Here is a 27,360-nt window from a genome sequence, read left to right on the forward strand (position 1 = left end):
TGAGCCACCGTGCCCGGCCAAAAAAGAAAATTAAAGAAAATATTATTACAGGTATATCTATGAATGAGTTGGATGAAATTGTTTCAATCCCTAGTCGTACCTTTGCACCTAATTATTTCCTTTGTAGGTGAATACTGCCTATTGATTGCTAGAATGACATAGGATTTCAGCATCAATTCCATTCTGTTTTTTACCTCTAGATATAAATGCTGAGGGACTTGAGTCACATAAATTGATAGATAGGAATGGATGGAATTTTGTAATGATGTCATTAGATTATACTTCAGAATTATATACCAGCAATTACATAGTGATATTATCAAAAAATCATTTTGAATCCTTTATCACATGACAATTTTGTGATTAGGTTACTCTTTAATTCTGGTGAAAGGAAAGAGTTAGAAACCATGTGGCTCATAAAAGGGTCTGTTGCCCAGTTTAATATTAGAGTTCACCTTTGCTATTCCACGTTGCCACCTGAAGCTTTCACATCATGGGCCAGAGCACCTTATTAGGATCCTGGGAGGGTGAAACTCATGCCTTTATCTTGTAAAATGGGAGAAGGGAGTTTGAGAAGGGAAAGTGAGGAAGGAAAATTAAAGAGGTTTTAGGAAGGAGCACATATGGGAGTTGAAGACATGGAAGTCAGTTCTCCTGTATGCATATATTAGTGTCTGTGTGCTCCTTGGCGAGTGTTGGGGTTAACCCAGGGAAATGCATACCAGGCTTTAAGACAACTGTTCTAATCTGCTTAGTTTTTTAATATTTAAAAACCAAACAGGGGAGGGGAGGAAAAAACTTTTACGATCCTAGATATTCAAGAAATACATTATTTGTGACCTGTAAAGCCTCCCATCTAAACCCCGCTGGATGTAGTCCTTAGGGACACAGGAATATACAGGGGTTATTTTTCATTTAAATAGTCACACATTTTCTTGCTTTTTTCAGATGATACAGAACTTTCAGGAAGAAGCATGTTTTATTCTGGACACAATGAAAGGTAACAGTAAGACAAACGTCTTTCTCTAAGTAGATTAACAGCTTTACTACTACTAGGCAAAGTACATACTTCTTTGAGGAGAGATAGGGAGAGTAACCATATTTGGGTAAAGAAAGTGACAGTATTAGAGATTGTTCCTTTTTGTAAGTCGGCTTTTTTTTTTCTTTTGAGACAGAGTTTTGATCTGTTACCCAGGCTGGAGTGCAGTGGCACGATCTCGGCTCACTGCAACCTTCACCTCCCGAGTTCAAGTGATTCTCCTCCCTCAGCCTCCCAAGCAACTGGGATTACAGGCACATGCCACCTTGTCTGGCTAATTTTTGTATTTTTAGTAGAGACGGGGTTTCACCATGTTGGCCAGGCTGGTCTCGAACTCCTGACCTCAAGCAATCCACCCACCTCGGCCTCCCACAGTGCTGGGATTACAGGCATGAGCCACCGTGCCTGGCCCGGCTTTTTGCCATTCTCTTTCATCTGCCATTGCAGAGGAGGAAATTGAGGCATGTTGTTTTTGTAATGCATATTTATTATAAGGAATCTGTGCTAATGAGTAAGTATGCTGCTGTTTGTCCTGCTCTTTTTTTTCCCCTTTCTCTCTTTTTTTTTTTTTTTTTTAAGACGGCATTTCACTCTTGTTGCCCAAGCTAGAGTGCAATGGCGTGATCTGCGCTCACTGCAACCTCCACCTCCCTTTTTTCCCCTTCTCACAAGAATCTTACCATACTTTGTTTCTCCTGCCATGTTTTGGAGGTGACTAAAGATGATTCTCTCTCTCTCTCTCTCTCTTTTTAACAGCAGAAACCAATGATAGCTATCATATTATACTGAAGTAGGAGTGCGGTGTTTTCATGCCCAGTGGCTGCTGCTTCCTTCACCTCTGAAAATGGCTCTCTCAAAGGGGGATATGAATGGAGATTTGAAGGTCTGCAAGAACCTGACTCATCTGACTATGTGTGGAGGAGTCCAGGCCATGGAGGCAGAATCCTGGCCCTTTGTGTTGGCCCAAGCTCTGTGGCACACACAGATTACTGTCCAACATGCAGTTCTGCAGCTGTTTCTTAGTTAAAATTTCTGGACCTTGTTGTTGTGGAATATCAGTAGAAACTCTACATAATTTAGAGTGTATGTAGAGCATAATGATGATGGGAATTGTGTGATGTTTAACAGGAAGATCTTAAATTTTGTGATATGGAGCCATGTAATTTTTTTCTTATATAAAAATGGGTATCTATATTCATAAGACTAGGTCTTCAATCTCTTTGTACTGGTCTCAAATGTACTAGTATCTCTGCTTTTTGCCATAGTTTGTCCCTGAAAACTTTATCAGTGCGGAGAAATACAGAGACAGAATTTTCCTTTTGGTTCCCCTGTAATACCACAACTAATATTTTCAGCTAACATCTATTGACCAGGCAGTGTGATAAATTTTTTGAATGACCATCTTGTTTAACCCCCTAATCACACTATCTGAAGTAGGTGCTATAGTGACCCCCAACCGAAGATGAGGAAATGGAGACACACAGTGGCTAAGTAGCTTGCTAGGTGCTAGGAGCTGGCAGGCAGTGATGCTGAAATCCAAACCAGGCAATCTGGCCCTCCTTATTCACCTTCTCATACCACCAGTGCCACCCTTTATAACCTGTGTTCACTTCGCTTATTACTGTGGCCCTTCTGGTAACTAGGACATAACACTGAGTATGAACTGAGGAATTAACCACTGAAAGAGACAAAGCACACCTAAATAATGATGAACAAATCAAGACCTACAAAAAATGAACACATAGATGCTTTTTAATTGTCATTAGTTATCGGAATCAAAGAATTTGAGGTGGTGACAACTGGGGATTATCTGTCACTCCCCAAATTTACTGTTCTTGAATGACATTCTCAAACTATTAATGAGTTAGTCTCATCCCTGCTTTCTGTTTCCTCTCTCTGCATCTTCTCTTGGTATAGGAAGTTATTTTACTCATGCTGTGTTTTTAATATAAGCTGTACAAAAAAAGATGCATTCCCTTCCTGTTCACACTCTTACCACGTTTTTGTTCTTCCGTAAGAATGATTGTGTGTGTGTGTGTGTGTAAGTGTAACATCATGGGTTTTCTTTCTTCACTTGTAAAGTTTTATCTGGAAATACTTTTTACAGGTTATGTTGAGGTAAACAAAGATAATGTTCTAAGATCGTGTATTGGATTTGGATTTGTGTGTGTGTGTGTGTGTGTGTGTGTGTGTGTGTGTGTTTAAAGCATTTGATAAGGTTTAAATGTTTTTTATACAGAGATTTTTGTTCATTAAACTCAATCTGCATCATAGTCTAATTTCTCTTGGTTTGAAACAAATTGAAAACTTTGAAACCAGAAAATTAAGTCAATGACTTGTTTAAAACTGACCTGAGCAACTTGTTATATTACGCCCAAATGCTTTTTAGTGAATGATTACCAGATGTCTCCATTTTGAGGAGGAGACATTTCTGGTTGTCTTATATATTCCTAGTACTGGTTCTCAACTTCAGTTCTTTCCTCAGCAGGCTGCTATTGGTTTTTATTTATTTATTTATTTATTTATTTATTGTATGTCTAGGTGTTTGGATAGGAAAGTTGGACTAGATGCCTTTTTTTTTTTTTTTTTTTTTTTAATATAGAAATGAAGCTGGGTACGGTGGCTCATGCCTGTAATCCCAACACTTTGGGAGGCCGAGGCAGGCAGATCACTTGAGGCCAGAAGATCGAGACCAGCCTGGCCAACATGGTGAAACCCCGTCTCTACTAAAAATACAAAATTAGCCAGGCATGGTGGCACACACCTGTAATTCCAGCTACTTGGGAGTCTAAGACATGAGAATTGCTTAAACCTGGGGGGTAGGATTGCAATGAGCTGAGATCAGGCTGCTGCACTCCAGCCTGGGTGATAGAGCAAGACTCTGTCTCGAAACAAAAATTTTTTTTTAATGAAATAAAATAAAATATATAAATGAGGTCTCACTATGTTGCCTGCCAGGCTGGTCTTGAACTCCTGGGCTCAAGTGATCCTCCTGTCTCATCTTCCAAAGTGCTAGGAGTACAGGTGTGAGCCACCGTGCCTGGCCAAGACTGGGTGACTTTTTTGTTTTGAGACAGAGTCTCACTCTGTTGCCCAGGCTAGAGTTAAATGGCCCGATCTCGGCTCACTGCAACCTCCGCCTCCCGGGTTCAAGCGATTCTCCTGCCTCAGTCTCCTAAGTAGCTGGGACTACAGGTGCAGACCATCATGCCAGGCTAATTTTTCTCTTTTTGGTAGAGATGGGGTTTTACTATGTTGGCCAGGCTGGTCTTGAACTCCTAACCTTGTGATCCACCGACCTCGGCCTCCCAAAGTGCTAGGATTACAGACTTGAGCCACCGCACCTGGCCCAAGGCTAGGTGACTTTTAAGGTTTCTTCCAAATCTGTGCATTTGTGACTCTTACTGCAAATGATGCATAAAATTATATATATAGATAAGGCACAGTTGTTCATGCCTGTAAGCCCAGCACTTTGGGAGGCCAAAATGGGAGGATCACTTTGGGCCAGGTCAGGAGTTCAAGATCAGCCTGGGCAGCAAAGTGAGACCCCCCCCCATCTCTACAAAAAGTTAAAAAAATTAGCCAGGCATGGCAGTGATTACTTGAGCCCAGGGTTGGAGGCTGCAGTGAGCTGTGATCATGCCACTGCACTTATAGCCTAAGTGATGAAGTGAGACCCCCATCTCAAAGAAAACAAAACAAGAATTGTATCTCCCTCTGTCACCCAGGCTGGAGTGCAGTGCCACAGTTATAGCTCACTGCAGCCTCAAACTCCCAGGCTCAAGTGATCCTCCTGCCTCAGCCTCCCAAGTAGCTAGGATTACAGGCACACACCACGAAGCCCTGCTAATGTTTTTTTTTTTTTTCTGTAGAGACAGGGTCTTATCTTGTTGCCCAAGCTGGTCTTGAACTCCTGGCCTCAAGCAGTCCTCCTGCCTTGGCCTCCCAAAGTGTTGAGATTACAGGAATGAGCCACCATGCCTGGCCTTCATTAATATATTGACTATAAATTGCACTTAACTATTTTTACCTGAAGTCAGGGTTTTTTAGAGTAGTCTTCAATTTATGGAAATGAACTTATACAACTTTGTAATTATAGATCCTTAAATTTACCAGAAAATCTCTTAGGCTTTCTTTAGCTACAAAAGTTTTATTGTGCCAGTGATGTATAATTGGTAAGAACTGGCATAGTGATAGAACATTGTAATTATTCAGTTTGCTTTAAAACATTGCATATGTTCACTAATAATGCTTTCAATTAAATGAAAATTTTATACTAGCTTTTTCATTATGAAAGTAATACACAAAATGTTAAATTCAAACTATAAAGAATAGTATATAACTTTACCCCCTTACCTCTTAGTCCCACTCTGTAGAGGTAATCATTGCAAAGAATTTCCCCCATCACATGCGCGCGCGCGCACACACACACACACACACACACACACACACACAGACACTCAGATGGGCTCATGTTATGCTAATGACCTGCAATTTGATTTTTGTGTTTAGCATATCTTGAATATCTTACTATATTAGAATTTTTAGTTCTACATCATTCTTTTTAAAAACCAGTTATTCTGTATGGATGCCATTTAGGTCACATATATTTGAACATGCATCGTTTTTGTGTGTGTGCGTGTCACCCAGGCTGGAGCGCAGTGGCACCATCGCAGCTCATTGCAGCCTCTGCCTCCCAGGCTCAAGCGATCCTCCCACCTTAGCCTCCCAAGTAGCTGGGGCTACAGGTGTGTGCCACCACACTTGGCTAATTTTGTATGTTTTTGTAGAGACAAGGTCTCCCTATATTGCCCATGCTGGTCTTGACCTCCTGGGCTCAAGCATCCTCCTGCCTCAGCCTCCCAAAATGCTGGGATTATAAGTGTGAGCCACCCACCATACCAGCCTAGGCCCTTTAGAGAATTGGCATAGCATCCTGTTTGACTTACCATTGCCTGTACTCCCTTGAAGTATAATAGGTTCCATGTAGAAAAAGCTGCTGTATAGCCCGGCTAACTTTTATATTTTTAGTAGAGATGGGGTTTCACTGGGTTGGCCAAGCTGGTCTCAAACTTCTGACCTCAAGTGATCCACCAGCCTTGACCTCCCAAAGTGTTGGGATTACAGGCATGAGCCACTGCGCCCAGCCTAATTGATAATGAAAAGGGAGTTATTGGGAAATATTAATAAAAGGGGAGGGGAGTCATTGCAGGACTCTAAGGATTGAGTAGTCACTACCTGAAATGTGGCCGTTGAGTAATAAGATTGACTGTACAGTGTTATGGCCCAGTGAGAACATAAGTGATTTATTTAAAAAGCCATATAAAGGGAGGAAACGGGACCAGGCGCGGTGGCTCACGCCTGTAATCCTAGTGCTTTGGGAGGCTGAGGCAGGCAGATCACCTGAAGTCAGGAGTTCAAGATCAACCTGGCCAACATGCTGAAACCCTGTCTCTGCTAAAAATACAAAAAAATAATTAGCCAGGTGTGGTGGCGCATGCCTGTAATCCCAGCTACTCTGGAGGCTGAATCACAAGAATTGCTTGAACCCAGGAGGCGGAGGTTGCAGTGAGCCAAGGTTGCACCACTGCACTCCAGCCTGTACGAGAGAAACAGAGAGAAAAACAAACTCTATTTAAAAAAAATTTTTTTTAAAAGACAACCCAAGACGTGACAAAAAAGTAAGGTCCACATGAAGGGGCAGAAGTTCTGATTCCTGGATGTCCAGGTACTGGGTATGTTGTGAGGGCAGAGTATGATCTCTGAGTTGGAGGTTCTGCGGGAAGCTTGGCAAGTAAAGAAGGTGTGGGATAATGGCACCAACCCTTTCTAATGTATGCATAATGGAGGAGTGTTCTCAAAATCCTGTGTATCCCCAGATATTCTGAGAAAGTGTTTTATATAGGGTTACTGCAGAGATTTGAACTGTCTTGCAAATCACCATGAAGGGCTGAACAGAACTTCGGCATTCAGTCTTGAAAGCAATTTAGAGTCCAAATGTTTGAAGTCAGGATTGAGCTTCTCCCTCTTGTAGCTTTTTTCTCTGGCCAAACCTAAGAATTCCAAATTTTTGGAGACTGGAGAACTGAAATTGAACCATTTTATCATTTTCCTGAGTCATTGGTCTGCTGTTTTGGTCGCGGATGGTTCCTCTACAGGAATTTGATCTGTTATGACCCCCATGGGTCTTATGAGAACTCCAGTCTCACTGGGAATGGCATGATTGTCCCACCCAGCTGCCTCATTTATATATATTTCTTTTTTTTTCTTTTTTTCCTTTTTTTTTTTTTTGAGACAGAGTCTCTGTCACCCAGGCTGGAGTGCAGTGGCGCGACCTCGGCTCACTCCAACCTCTGCCTCCTGGATTCAAGCGATCCTCCTGCCTCAGCCTCCTGAGTAGCTGGGATTACAGGTATGTGCCACCACACCCGGCTAATTTTTATATTTTTAGTAGAGACAGGGTTTCACCAGGTTGGCCAAGCTGGTCTCAAACTTCTGACCTCAAGTGATCCACCAGTCTTGACCTCCCAAAGTGTTGGGATTACAGGCATGAGCCACTGCGCCCAGCCTTTCTTTCTTTCTTAGCTTCTTTTTTTGTTTTTATTTTTAAGAGACAGGGTCCTCCTCTGTTGTCCAGGCTGTGGTGTGATCATAGCATACTGCAGCCTTGAACTCCTGGGCTCAAGTGATCCTCTCACCTCAGTCTCCGGAGTAGGTAGGACTACAGGCACATGCCACCACACCCAGCTAATTTGTTTTGTTTTGTTTGAGGCAGGATCTCACTTTGTTGCCTAGGCTGGAAGGCAGTGGCACCATCACAGCTCGCTGCAGCCTTGACCTCCTGGGCTCAAGCAATTCTCCTACCTCAGCCCATCCAAAGTGCTGGGATTACAGGAATGTACCACTGTGCCCAGCCCTAATTTTTATTTTTTGTAGAAACAGGATCTTACCATGTGGCCCTTGCTAATCTGAACTCCTGGCTTCAAGCGAGCCTCCCACCTTGGCCTTCCAAAGTACTGGGATTATAGGCATGAGCCACCACACCCAGCCTATATACTGTTTCATTAGGAATAATCCTACGCCATTCTGCTTCTCCTGTAAATGCTCTATTTTCTTAGTTGTGAGTTAAGGCTTTCCCTGCTAGAATGCTTACTTTTAGTTTGTGATTAATTTTTGTTTCATTATACCAACTCCAAAACTTAGATGAGGAAGAATATCCTACCACTGCAAAATGGAGTGAGTTGGGAAAGATGCCCTTTGTGACATGGGAGTAACGCCACCAGCACTGTTTTTTCTGCATACTTTATTTCTCCTTCCTGCTTCTTTAGTGACCTTGTATTTTATCTTCAACCTTGAACTTTCATCTATTTCCACTTCTTCCTTCTTTTCACGTATTTCTTCACACATTCTCTACAGCATTTCCCCTGTAATGTTCCTTGTGAACATAGGCCTAAGCTAAAATCTATCTTGCTTGAAAATTTCTTTTTTTTTTTTTTCTGGAGACGGAGTCTTGCTCTGTCGCTCAGGCTGGAGTGCAATGGTACGATCTCAGCTTACTGCAACCTCCGCCTCCCGGGTTCAAGTGATTCTCCTGCCTCAGACTCCCAAGTAGCTGAGATTACAGGGGCCCACCATCATGGTTGGCTCATTTTTGTATTTTTAGTAGAGACAGGGTTTCACCATATTGGCCAGGCTGGTCTCGAACTCCTGACCTTGTGATCCACCCACCTCGGCCTCCCAAAGTGCTGGGATTACAGGCGTGAGCCACCGTGCCTGGCCGAAAATTTCAAGTAGGTTTAGCATTTGCATTTTCAAATTCAGACACTGAAAAGTTGCATATGAATTAAAGTTTTCAATTGGATTAATATCAATTATAAGGGAACTTGCTATTTAAAATGGTATTATAGGCCGAGCGCTGTGGCTCACACCTGTAATCCCAGCACTTTGGGAGGCCGAGGCGGGCGGATCACGAGGTCAGGAGATCGATACCATTCTGGCTAACACAGTGATACCCTGTCTCTAATAAAAATACAAAAAAAATAGCTGGGCGTGGTGGTGGGCACCTGTAGTCCCAGCTACTCGGGAGGCTGAGGCAGGAGAATTGCTTGAACCCGGGAGGTGGAGCTTGCAGTGAGCCGAGATTGCGCCACTGCACTCCAGCCTGGGCAACAGGGTGAGACTCCATCTCAAAAAAATAAAAATAAAAATAAATAATATTATTGTGGTGTTGTCTTATTGTACTATTTTTTACTGATAGACTATTTTGGGACATGAGTTATAACTGGTTTACCTATTATGTGAATCTCTGTTTTCATATGTTAGATTTGTTTAAGATGAGGTGCACATTTTAATTAATGCAGATTCTTGTTTTCTTTTCCTTTTTTTGTGTGCGGGGAGGACAGAGTTTCACTTTTGTCGTCCAGGCTGGAGTGCAGTGGCGCATATGACTTCTTTGGTGTTTGTGCTTTCAGTTTGCTGTGGCACTCTTTTTCTCAGATTTACACATACTGTTCTCTTTTTGTTAGTGTGGAATTAGTCACAGAAGTGCCTGTCTCTCTCCATCTGGAATATAATTAAATGTAAATTAGTGAAGTAACATACAACTTTAGGGCTAAGTCTACAGATTCCTTTTCAGAAAACAAATACAATGCCTTAGATTTTTATTTTAACTCTTTTTCTCTAAGAATGTCGACATATTATATACTCTGTCCTATTTATCGTCACCTCTCTGGGGAGTGTGTTCTTGTTTATCTTTTGGTGGTAAGAGGTAGTTGATACAGTATATACTTTGGTGTCAGATAGACCTGCATTCAAATCCCAGATCCTTCTCTTCCTGGATATGACTTTGGACAGAGTAATCTTTCAAGCCTCAATTTTATCATCTTAACCCTATGAATTAAGTATTAAAAAGGAGGTAATACATAATTCATAGGGTTATTTGAGAGTTTTAAAGGGATTATGAGTGTGAAACAGTTTATACTGAATACTATACACCTGTTTATTAGCTCAATAATCTGAGGATACTACTGACTATAAGATCACCTTCACACACAGACATAGCTGAAAGACCAAAGTATAAAACACTTCCCAGGGTCAGGTGTGGTGGCTCATGCCTGTAATCCTAGCACTTTGGGAGGCCAAGGCAGGAGGATTGTTTGAACCCAGGAGTCCAAGACCAGCCTGGGCAACGTGAGACCCTTGTCTCTACTAGGAAAAAAAAAAAGAAAGAAAGAAAAGAAAACACTGCTCAGGACATGATTTTTTTTTTTTTTTTTAAGATAGAGTCTCGTTCCGTTGTCCAGGCTGAAGTTCAGTGGCGCGATCTCGGCTCACTGCAACCTCTTTCTTCCTGGGTTCAAGTGATTCTCATGCCTCAACCTTCCAAGTAGCTGGGATTACAGGCATGTGCCACCATGCCCAGCTATTTTCAGTAGAGACGGGGTTTCGCCATGTTGGCCAGGCTGGTCTTGAACTGGTGTCAAGTGATCTACCCGCCTTGGCTTCCCCAAGTGCTGGGATTACAGGCCTGAGCCAGCACACCCAGCCCGTTATTTTTATTTTTAGTGACAGAGTCTCTGCCAGGTGTGGTGGCTCAGGCCTATAATCCCAGCACTTGGGGAGGCTGAGGCTGGCGGATTGCTTGAGCACAGGAGTTCGAGACCAGCCTGGGCAACACAGGGAGAACCCCAGTCTCTATTTTATTACATTTTTTTAATTAAAAAAGAGAGGGGGGAGGGTCTTGTTCTGTCACTCAGGCTGGAGTGCAGTGGCATGAACACAGCTGTCACTGCAGTCTTGACCTCCTGTTCTCAAGTGATTCTCCCACCTCAGTCTCCCAAGTAAATGGGATCACAGGTGCATGCCACTGCACCTGGCTAATTTTTAAAAATTTCTTGAGACAGAGTCTCCCTCCATGTTGTCCAGGCTGGTCTCAAACTCCTGGGCTCGAGCAATCTTCCCTCCTCAGCCTCCTAAAATGCTGGGATTACTGGTGTGAGCCACCATGCCTGGTCCAGATGATCTTTTAACTGATCAAGAGCTTATTCCCAAATTGAATTCTGCTGTCTTCTCAAAGGATGTGCTAGCCTTGGTTTGGCTATCTTTTAGTTTGGTGGCATTAACCAATTGAGGTTAATGCATTGGTCACTGGGGCTGATGGTGCCCTGATGAATTTCCATGACTGCTAGAACACTTTTTTTTAGCATCCTCAACATGGGCATTAGGCTGGTTTTTTGTTAGCCTACTGATTTTATAGAGTGGTCTAGAATAGTTTTCTCTTCCCTTTTGTCTTCTGTATGTACAGGAAGAATGGGATCATGAACCAAACCTTCTACACAACTGAATAGAAAGCTTATGATTAAAAATAGCTAACATTTACACAGCACTGACTGTTGTAAACACATTTTCCAATGTATCAGCCGTTAATCTTCACAAAACCCAATGAGATAGACATCATCATCCCCGTCTTGCAAATGAGGAAGCTAAGGCAGAAAACTTATGTCCCTTGCCCGGGGTCATGCCACTAGTAAGTAGAGGAAGTGGGGTTTATATTCAGGCAGTCTGGCTCCAGGATCCATGGTCTTGATCACTCGTTATATTGCATCTAAATTTCAGCAGAGAGGGAGATGATAAGTGCATGTTACCAAAAAATTGCTTTTTTCTGATCTGCTGCTTTTTTATTTTGCAGTGTAGTGTCCTAGCTTCTTGGAGTCTCTGATGTCACCTAGGGGAGAGAACCGAAATTCTTAGCATTTTTTCGCAAGCCATCCAACCTCTCAATTCTAAAGCTGAGATGGCTTGGTAGCTAGTGGATCTGGCTTCATAGTTTCTTGGTTGCAGTGAAAAATGCACCAGGTTTTGGAATCAGCCTAACCTGAGTTTAAATCTTGCCGTCCATCAATCTATCCAATAAATATCTATCATGCTCTTAAATGTCAACTATAGGCTTTGTACTGTGTGCTGAGGATACAGTAAACAAAAACAATTCCTTGCTCTCACCAAATTTAGTCAAGTGAGACAAGACAAAAACAAATACATCAGGTGGATGCTAACAAGAAATATAAGGCACAGGGATAGAAACTAAGGAGAAGCACCATTTTAGAAATATGGTTAGGCATTTGTGCCCGGGAGTTTGAGGCTGCTGTGAGCCATGATCGCGCCACTGCACTCCAGCCTGGGTGACAGAATGGGATCCTGTCTCTTAATGCAGGGAGAAAGAAATATAGTTAGGGAAAATCTCAGATATGGGAACATTTGAGCAGTTATTACGTGAGGGAGTAAGTATGTGGCTAGCTGGTGGAAGCCAGACAAAAGGCCCTGAGGTAAGAGAATGATTGCCCTGTTGAAGGAACTGCAATGAGGCCAGTGTATTCAAGCAGAGTATGGAAGGGGGAAAGTAGAAGCAAACAAGATGACAGAACAAAATGAGGGGGCCGGGTGGGGGGCGGGGGACAAGAGAATGCAGCTAGAGCTTGCCCAGCCTTATAGTTCAAGGGAAAGACAACAGAGAAGAAACCAAGACAATGTGTCTTTGGCAAATCACATACAACTTTTGACTTTTTAATCTTGGTTTTCCCTTTTCTTTTTTTTCTTTTCTTTTCTTTTTTTTTTTTTTTGAGACGGAGTTTCGCTCTTGTTGCCCAGGCTGGAGGACAATGGCGCAGTCTCAGCTCACTGCAACCTCCGCCTCCCGGGTTCAAGCCATTCTCCTGGCTCGGCCTCTCGAGTAGCTGGGATTAAAGGCACTTGCCACCACCCTCGACTAATTTTTGTATTTTTAGTAGAGACGGGGTTTCACCATGTTGGTCAGGCTGGTCTCGAACTCCTGACCTCATGACCCGCCTGCCTCGGCCTCCCAAAGTGCTGGGATTACAGGCATAGGCCACCGCGACCGGTGCCCTTTCTTAAAAATAGGTTGCGGAAGGGCAGGGTGGCTCATGCGTATCATCCCAGCACTTTGGGAAGCCGAGGCGGGCAGATCGCTTGGGCCCAGGAGTGCAAGACCAACCTGGGCAACATGGCGAAAACCCCTTTTCTATTTAAATAAATAAATCAGTTTGCAAACTTGAGATCATGGCAATTTTTTGTTTGTTTTTGAGAGGGAGTCTTTGCTCTTTGGCCCAGTTTCGAGTGCAGTGGCGCGATGTCGGATTCACGCCATTCTCCTGCCTCAGCCTCCCGAGTAGCTGGGACTACAGGCGCCGGCCACCACGTCCGGCTAATTGTATTTTTTAGTAGAGACGGGGTTTCACCGTGTTAGCCAGGATGGTTTTGATCTCCTGACCTCGTGATCCGCCCGCCTCTGCCTCCCAAAGTGCTGGGATTACAGGCGTGAGCCACCGCGCCCTGCAGCAATTTTGTTTTGTTTCGTTTTTGAAGAAAACACTCAAAGCAGTTCCTCATATAAGTAGATAACTCAAGATATTGCTTGATTCTTTATAACTTGGGCAGGCTGCAATAAGTCATATTGCTGAAGACTAACACCCCATGAGCGAGGAGAAGGTGGGATCATGTTCCTAATGGCGTGTGGTACTGGCGAAAGGAAAAGGGAGCTTTGGAGGAGAATTCGTTTTTTTAAGATCTGTAACTGAGCGTCTCCTCTCTTTCCCGACTAAAAGGTTGCAGCAGAGCTGCCGCCTCCGGAGCCGGTTTGCCAGCCGGCTTCGGCTTTGCAGCAGTCACCGCCTACAACTCCCGGCATGCTGCTGGGTGTGGAGCCGGCACGTAGACTCCATTTCCCAGCCAGCCCCGGGTCTCGGTCAGGACGTGCCGGCGCCTATAAGAGCCAGTGCGCTGCGGCCGGAGCCTATTGTTAGCCGCAGTCGGGGCGTTTCTGGGTGTCTGCTGCCGGGGGCGCCCGAGTTGCCGGAGCCGCCCGGCCCTCTCTGCCTGCCGGCTGGGCTGCCCACCGCCCTCCCTCCCCGCCCTGCCGCCCTGGGAGCTCCCCGGCCGTCGCCGCGGGGCCCGGGACTCGCTCGCTCCTCCCTCCTTCCCACCCGGGCTAGGGCGGCGGCGGCAGCGGGGGCGGCAGAGACCATCACGGGAGGAGGCAGCTGCAGCGGGGCCGGTAATGGGCCTAGGGGTGCGGGGCGGAGGGTGCCGCCTCGTCCTTTCTCGGGATCGGCCCTCGGGCGGCCGTGGAGGAGTGGTCAAGCCCAGAGCCGTGCGGATGGAGGGGTCAGAAACGAGAGGCTCGGACGGGAGCGGTCGGGGGGCGGGGAGGTCGGGTGCCGTTGGGAAGGAACCGAGTCGGGAAGAGGCGTGGGAGCGAGGGGCACGGAGGACGCGGGCCCGGACTGCGGGGGCAGCTCGCGGGAGACCGATGGGCGGCTTGGAAGCCTGCAGGATTGCGGATGAGGATTGAGTTCGGAATGGAGTGGAGAATGATGTAGGATGGAAGGAAGGGGAGGGGGAACAGAGGAAAATGTGGGAGGAGTGGTTGGGAATTTGTGAGTAGCAGGCAGGAAGGGATGAGGAAGGCTGGGTAGGGGCTGCAGAGGATTGGAATGAGCGGGAAGGTTAGCAGGAATCAGAGGGAAATCGACCGAGGGCTGAAGGGTTCGGAAGGAGTGTTCATGAAAGGGAACTGGTGACTTGACATGTCCCTTCGCTCCTGTTCCTGATGTCTCCCATGTTTTTGGCGTCGTGTGGGAAAATGAAAGCATCAGTTGCCCTGGTTGCTAGCTTGATCCTTTTTCATAGGCCCAAACACGCAGCCAACTGCCACCCTTCCCTTTTAGTGCTGTGGTCTTGATTCATCCTTTTAAAGGGGTTGAGAGTGGCAGTGTGACACACAAACTGTTCTTCAAAATGAAATGCTAGAAGTTATCCCCACAAGACAACACTGTCCCCTTGTCCTGCAGTTTTCAGTTCAAGGTAAATCCTTAGTTCAGATTTTTTCTTCACTGGCTTTCTGTCTTGCAAATCCGCAAAGCCAGGATGTTGGTTGTGCCGGTGTTATAAATGACTGGATATCCTTGAGAGTTAATGCAGCATCATGTTCCAATTCCCACAAAGATCTGTCTTCCACACGATGGTAGTTTAGGCATGGAAAATTCTAACCTTGTGTTAGTGAATGGGTAAAAATTGGGGAGTGGGGGTGGTGAGTGCACGGCTTTCTTTAAACACCTGGCTTAAGTGGGGGGTTTTCATTTGAGCGCTTTATAAGTTCGTGATCCTGGTGATCAGAAAGACACATGGATCCATGAAATTCATAGTATTTGAGAAACTACAGTATCTTGTAAAAGGAGAAACAGGGCAGGTCATTTTATTCAGATTTATCATAACACAGCAGCAAGCCTGCCTTCTTCCAAGCCAGCTACAGATGGTAGCCCTGACCATCTTACTGCAGATTTTGATGGCTTGACCTTTCGCAGAAGGTTGGGTTCCAGTCAAGTGAAGACACTTTCTCCTGTGAGATGCAGCTTATTACTTTGGACTCATTTAAGAAGGGACATATTACCTAAACTTTGCAAATAGATTCTTCCAGAAAATTTTGCCTGGGCAGTCCCTCTTGCTGGTCTCACATATGCTGTTTTTGTTTTTGTTTTTTAAATTTTATTTGTTTGTTTTGGTGGTTATAGGAATCCTTATAGTCCTGAAAAAAACTTAGATCTAGTACTAAAATACACATATGCTGGTAGACCTCTTTATTAGGTGCTAGCTTGATGTCTTCTATGCTCTGGATCTTTTTTTTTTTTTTTTTTTTGAGACGGAGTCTCGCTCTGTCGCCCAGGCTGGAGTGCAGTGGCCGGATCTCAGCTCACTGCAAGCTCCGCCTCCCGGGTTTACGCCATTCTCTCGCCTCAGCCTCCCGAGTAGCTGGGACTACAGGCGCCCGCCATCTCGCCCGGCTAATTTTTTGTATTTTTTTAGTAGAGACGGGGTTTCACCGTGTTAGCCAGGATGGTCTCGATCTCCTGACCTCGTGATCCGCCCGTCTCGGCCTCCCAAAGTGCTGGGATTACAGGCTTGAGCCACCGCGCCCGGCCTATGCTCTGGATCTTAACTATTTCATATACCATTGGGAAATCTTCAGCTAGAAACCCTTGAGAAAAGACCATTAGACATGTAGCCAGAAAGTGTCAACTGACCTTTCGTTTCACTGGCATTTAAAAGCTTTAAAGAGGGTTGCGTTATTTTCTCCAAAAGCATTTGTTGAGTTGGTCATTTTGACAGTTAACTGTCAGTTTTTACCTGCATTCCCAAGTGCTAAAATTTAACAAATGTATCTCTTGAACACGGGCATTGGTCCTCTACCAATGAATAATTGAGAGAGGTAGGAATGACTGATTTTTCTAGTTGTAGCTTGAAAGATTAATTTGATGAATTGGAAAGTATGGAAACTATTCTGTTACTATTGCAAAGAAAGATTTCTTTTTTCAAAAAAATATTTTTATTTTATTTATTTATTTTTTTGAGACAGGGTCTGGCTCTGTCACCCAGGCTGGGGTGCAGTGGCACAATCTCAGCTCACTGCAACCTCTGCCTCCTGGGTTCAAGCAATCTTCCTGCCTTAGCCTCCCAAGTAGCTGGGACGACAGGCACGTACCACCATGCCCAACTAGTTTTTGTATTTTTAATAGAGGCGGGGTTTTGCCATGTTGGCCAGGCTGGTCTTGAACTCCTGGCTTCAAGTGATCTGCCCACCTTGGCCTCCCGAAGTGCTGGGATTACAGGCATGTGCCACCATGCCAGGCCAATTTTTCAAAAATACAGAGACAGGGTCTCGCTGTGTTGGCCAAGCTGGTTTTGCACTCCTGGCCTTAAGCAATCCTCCTGCCTCAGCCTCCCAAAGAAGAATTTCTTCAGGGCACTATGGAAGTGAACAGGAGGTTTGTTCTTGGTGCCCAGTGAACATCTTTATCTAAAAGTCAACTTCATATCAGAGAGTTGGACAAGGGGAGCTGGGTTGAAATGTAATCTTACATTGGTTGTTGGGACATAATAGATCTTTTTTCTTTTTAAAAAAACAACGGAGCTAATGTCAGAGAAAATGCTGCTAACAGCCTGGGTAGGGTGAAGAGCACAATGGAGTCTCCTTGAGGATTTCCCTGAGTGCCATCCACGTGAATGGAAGAGTTTGACCATAAGTCAGTATACATGTTATTTACACACATAGCCACAGGTTCTACTTATTCTCAGACAGCTTAAGGAAAATACTTTTCTCCTAGGTGTCACATCTTTTTTCTTCTTTCTTACCTATCTCCTATCATTGCCGAGAAACCACTATTCCAGAAGTAGGAGGAGGAGGAGAATAGAACAAGCAGCCAGCAATCCTTGCTGCATCCAGGCTCACAAAAAGTAACCTAGAGAGAACTGATACTCCTGAGGGCAACCGGGTTAAGACCGTGGAGAATTCTAGTAATAAAGATGATTTTGGAGCAGACCCAGGTTCATATGGGGCTTAGAGATAAATATTCAAAGGAGATACTACCAGAAGCCTGGGGACACCTGAAGAAAGAACAGGAGTGGACATTTACTTACAGTCATAAATCCTTGAGTGTTTCCAGGCTAAGGAAAAAGCCTGCCTGCCTGCCTGCCTTCTTTCATCTCTTCCCTCCCTCCCTCCTTTTTTTTTTTTGACAAGGTGTCGCTTGACATGTCGCCCAGGCTGGAGTGCAGTGGCGCAATCACAGCTCACTGCAAGCCTGGACCTCTTGGGCTCAAGTGATCCTCTCACAGCCTCCCAAGTAGCAGGGACTAAAGGCGCACACCACCATACGCAGCTGATTTTTGTATTTTTTGTAGAGACGGGGTTTTGCCATGTTGCCCAGGCTGGTCTCGAGCTCCTGGACTCAAGTGATCTGCCTCCCTCAGCCTCTCAAAGTGCTGGGATTACAGGTGTGAGCCACTGTGCCTGGCCAAAAGCCACTTTCCTAGTAGCAGCACTAACTGGAGCTCAGTTACAAGTCAGGTGGGCCTAAAACCCTTTCTGAGAAAGCAGATTTTTAGCTCAGTCAGATTTATCATATGGCTGATAAGTGGGGAGGCAAAATTAAATTCAGTGGGCAGCATTATTTATATATCTTTTTTTTTTTTTGAGACAGTTTCACTTCTTGTCTGCAGAGGCTTGGAGTGCAATGGCGTGACTTGGCTCCACCACAACCTCTGCCTCCCAGGTTCCAAGCGATTCTCTTTGCCTCCAGCCTCCCAAGTAGCTGGGATTACAGGGCTTGGGCCACCACGCCTGGATAATTTTTTTTTTTTTTTTTTTTTTTTTTTTTTTTAGTGGAGATAGGGGTTTTCTCTATGTTGTTCAGGCTGGTCTTGAAACTCCCAACCCTCAGGTGAATCCGCCCACCTCGGCCTCCCAAAGTTGCTGGGGATTACAGGACGGACCACCGTAAATTCTATCTCTTAAAAAATCCCCCACAACATGAAGGTATTCAAGCACAAGTGGTTCTCCCTCCCTGCTACAATAGAATGGAATGAGAAGGTTTGTGATAGGTATCTTTTTTTTTTACTTTATGTTCTAGGTAATGTGCACAAATGCAGGTTTGTTACATACGTATACACGTTCCATTGTTTGTGGTGCTGCACCCATCAAAACTCATCATTTACATCAGGTATATTCCTAATTGCTATCCCTCCCCACTTCCCCACCCTATAACAGGCCCCGGTATGTGATGGTTCCCACTCTGTGTCCAGGTGTTTTCATTGTTCAGTTCCCACCTATGAGTCAGAACATGTGGTGTTTAGTTTTCTGGTCCTTGTGATAGTTTGCTGAGAATTATGGTTCAGCTTCATCCATGTCCCTATAAAGACATGACTCATCCTTTTTTATGGCTTTCATAGTATTCCTATCGGTATATGTGCCACATGTTCTTAATCTAGTCTATCATTGATGGACCATTTGGGTTGGTTCCGAGGTCTTTGCTATTGTGAATAGTTGCGCAGTAAACATACGTGTGCATGTGTTCTTAGCATGATTTATAATCCTTTGGGTGTATACCCAGTCATGGGATGCCTGGGTCAAATGGTATTTCTAGTTCTAGATCCTTGAGGAATCGCCACACTCTCTTCCACAATGGTTGAACTAGTTTACAGTCCCACCAACAGTGTAAAAGTGTTCCTATTTCGCCACATCCTCTCCAGCACCTGTTGTTTCCTGACTTTTAATGATTGCCATTGTAACTGGCGTGAGATGGTATCTCACTGTGGTTTTGATTTGCATTTCTCTGATGGCCAGTGATGACGAGCATTTTTTCATGTGTCTGTGGGCTGCATAAATGTCTTCTTGTTGACGGGTATCTTTAAACCCAGCTAAAATCTTAACCCATAAAAAGCCCTTGGCTTGCTCCTTTCTTACCATGCCCTAAGAATGTGACCTCTGATGGTAAGATCAGTAACCTGAAGAACTGAACCGATACTTTGGGCATGTTTTTTAATTTAATTACAATTTTTATCAAATATTTGATTCTTTTTTTTCCTCCCTGGCCAAATTTATTTCAGGAATGTGCTTGTCTGAGACTTCTGATGGCTGAGGTTTCTTAGGTACATCTCGTGACTTTAATGCAGAATTGGATGCAATCTGGATAGATTAGGAAATACCTTCTCTAAGGTACTTATTAGGTCTGGTTGACTTTGTAGAGCTGATCCAAGAGCAGGCAAATTGCTTCCAACAGACACAGTCCAGAAAAACAGCTCTGTAGCAGGCATCTCTTAACACCACAGTATATTCTGGGTAGCTGCTCTGCAGTAATGCAGCCCTGTTGTTCTGGGCAGTGTTGTTATTCCTGCTGCATAATTAGCAACTAGTGAGATCATAGTCTGGGGAGATTCTGGCGTTACTGAGGCAAGGGAGGGTTCGTGTCTCATCACACATGGCTCCCGCTCTGACAGCATTTCTGCTGAGCAGATTCGTGTCCTTCTGGAACTTAAATCCAAAGATGGAGGAAAAAGATTTGTACCTAGGAAATGGACTGTCTCAGACTCCTTGGTTGTATTAAAGCATATTGAAAACAACACTGCTTGCCATGTTGATATAACCAGAATAAATTGTTACTTCTCTTGCTATTTGTTTTCCCCTTGCTGATTTCTTTATAGAGGGCAAAGATTGTAAAGCTACGATGTCCTTGCACAGAGGATGGTGACAGACCAGATGAGCCCTATTTTATGGAGCAGTATGAGATTGGGAAAGATTCTGGGTTTTGAAGCCATGCAGATTCTAATCTTGGGTCCATTCTTTGGTACCAAATTTGGCCTTTATAGAAGCCTGGTGAGACACTTGACGCTTGTGAAGATCTGGGTAAAGGGCTTTCCTGACTGCTAATGTCCTTCAGAATTGAGTGCCTGGAACAGTATTGCCCAAAGTGTATCCAAGCATTATTTGCACTCCAAAATATCTTGGAAACAGTAGGTTCCATAATCAGGTTTGTAGAAACACTGCATTCTGTGTTCTCTCAGCCGTCACCATCCTTATTAGTATATTAAAAGCCTCTAAGAAGTTCCACTATAGGCAATTTTTAAAACCCTTTTGACACAGCAGTCCTATTTCTATGTAAAAGCTATTAATACCATAAGATAGGCACTTTGGGAAATGCCGGGCTCTATTATCACTAGGAAAAATAAGTGGGTCTAGCCGGGCTCGGTGGCACATGCCCCGTAGTCCCAGCTACTCTGGAGGCTGAGGCAGGAGGATTGCTCGAGCCTAGGTGTTCAAGACCAGCCTGGGCAACACAGTGAGACACTGTCTCTAAAATAGATAAACAGTTGGGTCTAGTCTTGGTTTAGGCAAAGCCTAATTCTGCTTTTTTTTTTCCTTTTTTTTTTTTTTTGCCAACCAAACAAGCAGCAGTGATAATTGTGTTTTTGATCTCAAGTTCTTCTCACTGGTCCCTTGGAGAGCTTTCCTATGTGATCAGAAGAGCAGCTACTGTGATTCCTGGGCTAATGAAGCCTAGACCCCAGCTGGATTGGAAGCAAAGACCTTCCCTCCACTGGGAAAGGTGCCGCTGCTACCCATCTCATGATTCTAAGAGTGACTGAGAATGGAGGGGCTGTTGGGAAATGAAAGTAGGAGAATGTTGGCCAGAGCTAGTAGAGAAAGAACATAATATTGAGAAAGCAGACATCAGTGCTAGGTGAGGTGCTTTCTTTAGAGAACTGTGTGTCTAGACTGGGGAGGGGTCTGTCTTGGGACAGGAATGCTGATTCCTTTTTTTCCCTGGGCAGAATCCTAATGTACCTGGCTAGCTGGTGGTGAGCAGGGGCTTTGGGGCCAACTTGTTGGGCTCCCCAAGGAAACCCCTTTGAAACCAATGGATGCATTCACGGGCTCGGGTCTCAAGAGGAAGTTTGATGATGTGGATGTGGGCTCATCAGTTTCCAACTCGGATGATGAGATCTCCAGCAGCGATAGTGCTGACAGCTGCGACAGCCTCAATCCTCCTACCACTGCCAGCTTCACACGTGAGTAAGCTGCTCCCTCCCTGCCTATACCCACATTCCCCAAGCAGTAGAACCCATGGCAGCTTGAAGCAGCTTCCGTGTGGCTTGGGGATTTGCCCTTAATCATCATCTTTCCTTGCTCTTTGGAGGACCTCATTTCTCTAATACTGTAGACTGAAGTCTGATTTATTCTAGCTGATTTTACTTGTGTTGTGGGTTGGTGGTTCCCAGAATGGGTTAAATTAGATTGAAGAAGGAGTCCAGGACTCTACCCTGCCCCCACCAGAGTCCCAGAGAGTTCCAGGAAATTGAGCTCTAGCAGGATATAAATGCTTGCTGCTTGGAGAACTGGGGCAAATCCAGATTTCTTAATTCTTTTTTTTCTCCAGACGGAGTCCGCTCTTGTTGCCCAGGCTGGAGTGCAGGCGCCGTCTCAGCTCACTGCAACCTCTGCTTCCTGGGTTCAAGTGATTCTCCTGCTTCAGGCCTCCCGAGTAGCTGGGATTACAGGCGCCCGCCACCACGCCCAGATAATTTTTTGTGTTTTTAGTAGAGACAAGGTTTCATCATATTGGCCAGGTTGGTCTCGAACTCCTAGGCTCAGGTGATCCACCCGCCTCAGCCTCCCAAAGTGCAGGGATTACAGGCGTAAGTCACCATGGCTGGCCGAGATTTCTTAATTCTTATGGGTCTATTAGTTCTGGGAAAGAACTTCTGATACTGTATATGAGGGGTTGCCCATGGGCCAAATCTGGCCCAATGCCTGTTTTGAAAATAAAGTTTTGTTGGAACACAGTCATACCCATTGTCTATGATTGCTTTCACGCTACAGTAGCAGAGTTGAATTATTGCAACAGAGACCTCATGGCCTGTAGAGCCTAGAATAGTTACTGTCTGGCCCTTGACAGTTTGCTGTCCCCTGCTACAGATCAGTGCTATCAAATGGAATTTTCTGTTAGGATAGAAATGTTCTGTATCTGCATCGTCCAACAGTAGCCAGTTGCCATATGTGACTATTGAGCACTTGAAATGTGGTTAGTGGCCGGGTGCAGTGGCTCACGCCTGTAATCTCAGCACTTTGGGAAGCTGAGGTGGGTGGATCGCTTGAACTCAGGGGTTTGAGACCAGTTTGGGCAACATGGCGAAACCCCGTCTCTACAAAAAATACAAAAATTAGCTGGGTGTGGTGGTGTGCACCTCTAGTCCCAGCTACTCTGGAGGCTAAGGTAGGAGGATCACTTGGGCCTGGGAGGTTGAGGCTGCAGTGAGCAGTGATTGTGCCACTGTACTCTAGCCTGGGTGACACAGCAAGACCCTGTCTCAAAGGAAAAAAGAAAATAAACAAATATGGTTAGTATAATTGAGCTGAAATTTTTTTTTTTTTTTGAGATGGAGTCTTGCCCTGTCACCCAGGTTGGAGTGCAGTGGCACAATCTCGGCTCACTGCAACCTCCTTCTCCCAGGTTCAAGTGATTCTCCTGCCTCAGCCTCCCGAGGAGCTGGGACTACAGGGACGCCACACCACACGCAGCTAATTTTGTATTTTAATAGAGACGGGGTTTCATCATGTTGGCCAGGATGGTCTTGATCTCTTGACCTCGTGATCCGCCCGCCTCAGCCTCCCAAAGTGCTGGGATTACAGGCGTGAGCCACCATGTCCGGCCTGAGCTGAATTTTAAATTTTATTTAATTTTAATTAGCTGAAATTGCCACATGTGGCTAGTAGCTGCTGTATTGGGCAGTAAAGCTATAGATTGTTATATCCAGAAAAGATTACCTAGAGATCCTCTTCCCAGCTGATGTCTAAAAATGGATTTTGTGGTCATCTGTTTAGGTATAGTCAGTCTGGAGGCAGTGGTATGAACCAGCTGAGGTTCAAGGTCCCTTCTGACAGAGCATTTAGGATTTGCAGATATTAGACAGTTCTCTAGGTATAGAGAGCACGTTTAGAGAAGAAGAGTTGAGAGCCTAGATGGATGAGAAAGAGCAAGCTCCCCAAACAGGTCATCCCTGAGTTAATAAAGCATCTCTTGGCTGGGCGCGGTGGCTCACACCTGTAATCCCAGCACTTTGGGAGGCCGAGGTGGGCGGATCACCTGAGGTCAGGAGTTCAAGACCAGCCTGGTCAACATGGTGAAACCTCGTCTCTACTAAAAGACAAAAATTAGCTGGGTGTGGTGGCGCATGCCTGTAATCCCAGATTCTCAGGAGGCTGAGGCCGGAGAATTGCTTGAACCCCGGGGGTGGAGGCTGCAGTGAGCCAAGACAGCGCCACAGCACTCCAGCCTGGGCAACAGAGCGATACTCCGTGTCTAAATAAATAAATAGACAAATATGGCCGGGCGCGGTGGCTCACGCCTATAATCCCAGCACTGTGGGAGGCTGAGGCGGGCAGATCACGAGGTCAGGAGATCGAGACCATCCTGGCTAACACGGTGAAACTCCGTCTCTACTAAAAATACAAAAAATTAGCCGGGCGTGGTGGTGGGTCCCTGTAGTCCCAGCTACTCGGGAGGCTGAGGCAGGTGAATGGTGTGAACCCAAGAGGTGGAGCTTGCAGTGAGCCGAGATCACACCACTGCACTCCAGCATGGGTGACAGAGTGAGATGCCAAAAATAAATAAATAAATAAATAAGTAAATAGAAAAATAAATAAAACATCCCTCTGTGCTCCCTTCTCAGCCACATCCATCCTGAAGCGGCAGAAGCAGCTGCGGAGGAAGAATGTACGCTTTGACCAGGTGACTGTATACTATTTTGCCCGGCGCCAGGGTTTTACCAGTGTGCCCAGCCAGGGTGGTAGCTCACTGGGCATGGCCCAGCGCCATAACTCTGTACGGAGCTACACACTCTGTGAGTTTGCCCAAGAACAGGAGGTGAACCATCGAGAGATTCTGCGTGAGCACCTGAAGGAAGAGAAACTCCACGCCAAAAAAATGAAGGTGCCTAAGGGGTCTGGGGTCTGCTGCTGTCCATGTAGGAAACCATTTAGGTTCATTGGTTGGTTGGTTGGTTGGTTGGTTGGTTGGTTGATTTTTTTTTTTTTTTTTTTTCCGGGACAGAGTCTTGCTCTGTCGCCCAGAGGGCTGGAGTGCACTGGTGTGATCTCAGCTCACTGCAACCTCAGCCTCCCCGGGTTCAAGCGATTTCTTGTGCCTCAGCCTCATGAGTAGCTGGGATTACAAGTGTGCATCCGTCTAGTTTTTGTATTTTTAGTAGAGACGGGGTTTTGCCATATTGCCCAGACTAGTCTCGAACTCCTGGTCTCAAGTGATCTACCTGCCTTGGTCTCCCAAAGTGCTGAGACTACAGGTGTGAGCCACTGCACCCAACCGATTTTTTTTTTCTTTTAATTTGACTGTTGTCCTTGGGGTATAGAGATTTCAACTCTTTCTAATGAAAAATCGCAGATATGAAATCAAATCTCAGTCCAAGACTCCCTTCTTTTTATCTGGCAGGGGAGTCTACCAGATATAGCAAAATGGCTTCCCTAAAATTTCCTCCTCCCAAACCCCCACTGCCTCCCTCAGTTTTATGTATGTATGTATGTATGTATGTATGTATGTATGTATGTATGTGTGTGTGTATGTTTTATTTTGAGACAGGGTCTCTGTCACCCAGGCTAGAGTGCAGTGACTCAATCACAGCTCATTGCAGCTTTAAACTCCTGGCCTGAAGCCATCTGCCCATCTCAGCCTCCCAAGTAGCTGGGAACCACAGGCTCATGTCACCATGCCTGGCTAGTATTTTTTTTGATAGTAATGAGATCTCAATTCCTGGGCTCAAGTGGTCCTCCCCTCTCAACCTCCCAAAGTGCTGGGATTACAGGCATGAGCCACCATGCCCAACCTCCCCCAATTTTTTCTTTTTTTAGGTTTAAAATGTGAATACGTCCAGGCATTTAGGTCTGTCACCCTGGAACCCAAGGAAGCACAGTTTTCAATTTCTGGTCAAATGATTGTCCCTTGGCTGGATGCACAGAACAGGTTTTGGATATTTCACATTCTCTGAAAGGATCCTGCTGTTTCTATAACCCCCATCACCCTTACGTGATAATCTTGTAGATACAAACAGCATTATCAAATAGTTATTTAGACTTGTATAATACTATGCCTGCCACCTGATACAGCACCAGCTCTTTGAATGAGAGAGAGGCTGGGAAAAGACCCACCTTAGATGGCTCTTCATAGCCACCCATTTTTTTTTTTTTTTTGAGACGGAGTCTCACTCTGTTGCCCAGGCTGGAGTGCAGTGGTGCCATCTCGGCACGGAGTCTCACTCTGTTGCCCAGGCTGGAGTGCAGTGGTGCCATCTCGGCTCACTACAAGCTCCGCCTCTTGGGTTCACGCCATTTTGCTGCCTCAGCCTCCTGAGTAGCTGGGACTATAGGTGCCCAATACCACGCCCGGCTAATTTTTTTTTGTTTTGTTTTGTTTTGAGACGGAGTCTTGCTCTGTCACCCAGGCTGGAGTGCAGTGGCCGGATCTCAGCTCACTGCAAGCTCCGCCTCCCAGGTTTAGGCCATTCTCCTGCCTCAGCCTCCCGAGTAGCTGGGACTACAGGCACCCGCCACCTCGCCCGGCTAGTTTTTTTTTTTTTTTTTTTTGTATTTTTTAGTAGAGACGGGGTTTCACCGTGTTAGCCAGGATGGTCTCGATCTCCTGACCTCGTGATCCGCCCGCCTCGGCCTCCCAAAGTGCTGGGATTACAGGCATGAGCCACTGCGCTCGGCCCATAGCCACCCATTTTTTATCTTGGCACTGTTTGGTATTCCATAGCTATAGTTTCTACTAATTCTCAACAATTTCCCCTAGAGATCCTGATTCCAAATTTGAAGAACACCAGTTTAAGCCTGGCCAGGTTTCTTTGGAGCCCAAAGCATGCTGACCCATATTAAAACAGGTAGCTCCATTATTTCCAGAGTCATGAGAGAGACACATTAGAATGTGGTTGGAGAACTGGTGGTAGAGGATGTAGGCTAACCAGAGCATCTCATTCCTTTCTTTCTCTGAGAGCTCTATGTCTACTTCCCTCAGACTATTCCTAAAGCCCTACACCTGTTTTTCTCACTCTAGAATGACATTCAGGCTTCCCTTTCCTCTGTCTTAGGAATTCCATCACTGACCCTATCACCTTCCAGCTGCTGTAGCAACAGCTGGGCAAATAAACACTGTTCTCATCAGTTGCACTGAAGGCATTCCTTCCTTTCCCTAGAAGAAAACTCCTTTCTCCTAAATCTGGCAGAGGAATGATCTGTCAAAACAGTATACCATCCTGTTCTGTGTTCTCCACTTACAGGAATTCTAGGGACAAAGCCAGGCAAACCCAAGAGAGATACAGAGGCTCTACTTGTTAGCAGGATGTTTAGTGAGCACCAGCAGTGATGACATCTAATACAGCACTTTGTTTTTTTAAAGATGGGGTCTCGCCGGGCGTGGTGGCTCAAGCCTGTAATCCCAGCACTTTGGGAGGCCGAGACGGGCGGATCACGAGGTCAGGAGATCGAGACCATCCTGGCTAACATGGTGAAACCCCGTCTCTAATAAAAAATACAAAAAACTAGCCGGGCGAGGTGGTGGGCGCCTGTAGTCCCAGCTACTCGGGAGGCTGAGACAGGAGAATGGCGGGAACCCGGGAGGCGGAGCTTGCAGTGAGCTGATATCCGGCCACTGCACTGGAGAATGGCGGGAACCCGGGAGGCGGAGCTTGCAGTGAGCTGATATCCGGCCACTGCACTGGAGAATGGCGGGAACCCGGGAGGCGGAGCTTGCAGTGAGCTGATATCCGGCCACTGCACTGGAGAATGGCGGGAACCCGGGAGGCGGAGCTTGCAGTGAGCTGATATCCGGCCACTGCACTGGAGAATGGCGGGAACCCGGGAGGCGGAGCTTGCAGTGAGCTGATATCCGGCCACTGCACTCCAGCCTGGG

The 27,360-nt window shown here is 45.5% G+C and overlaps 2 protein-coding genes across 8 annotated transcripts in view; both read left to right on the forward strand.

Annotated features, from left to right (window-relative positions):
- The window catches only part of TFCP2 (transcription factor CP2), an 83,956-nt gene extending 80,645 nt beyond the window's left edge, over positions 1-3,311 (forward strand). Inside the window, exons 14-15 of one of the 2 annotated variants that reach the window (XM_017861479.1) lie at positions 949-1,000; positions 1,796-3,311. In XM_017861479.1, the coding sequence (XP_017716968.1) occupies positions 949-1,000; positions 1,796-1,833 (90 nt within the window). In that variant the 3' untranslated portion in view covers positions 1,834-3,311. The remainder of the gene's footprint in view (positions 1-948; positions 1,001-1,795) is intronic. The other variant, XM_017861480.1, reaches the window with a different exon arrangement.
- A 10,460-nt stretch (positions 3,312-13,771) lies between these two features.
- Positions 13,772-27,360, forward strand: part of CSRNP2 (cysteine and serine rich nuclear protein 2) — a 24,573-nt gene continuing 10,984 nt past the window's right edge. Inside the window, exons 1-4 of one of the 6 annotated variants that reach the window (XM_017861487.1) lie at positions 14,031-14,105; positions 20,087-20,258; positions 21,215-21,451; positions 24,113-24,372. In XM_017861487.1, coding sequence (XP_017716976.1) covers positions 21,301-21,451; positions 24,113-24,372 — 411 coding nt within the window. In that variant the 5' untranslated portion in view covers positions 14,031-14,105; positions 20,087-20,258; positions 21,215-21,300. The other 5 variants (XM_017861485.1, XM_017861484.1, XM_017861483.1 and 2 more) reach the window with 5 other exon arrangements.

The sequence above is a fragment of the Rhinopithecus bieti genome, unplaced genomic scaffold (assembly GCF_001698545.2).
Source record: "Rhinopithecus bieti isolate Rb0 unplaced genomic scaffold, ASM169854v2 scaffold_56806, whole genome shotgun sequence".
NCBI classification, from domain to species: domain Eukaryota; kingdom Metazoa; phylum Chordata; class Mammalia; order Primates; family Cercopithecidae; genus Rhinopithecus; species Rhinopithecus bieti.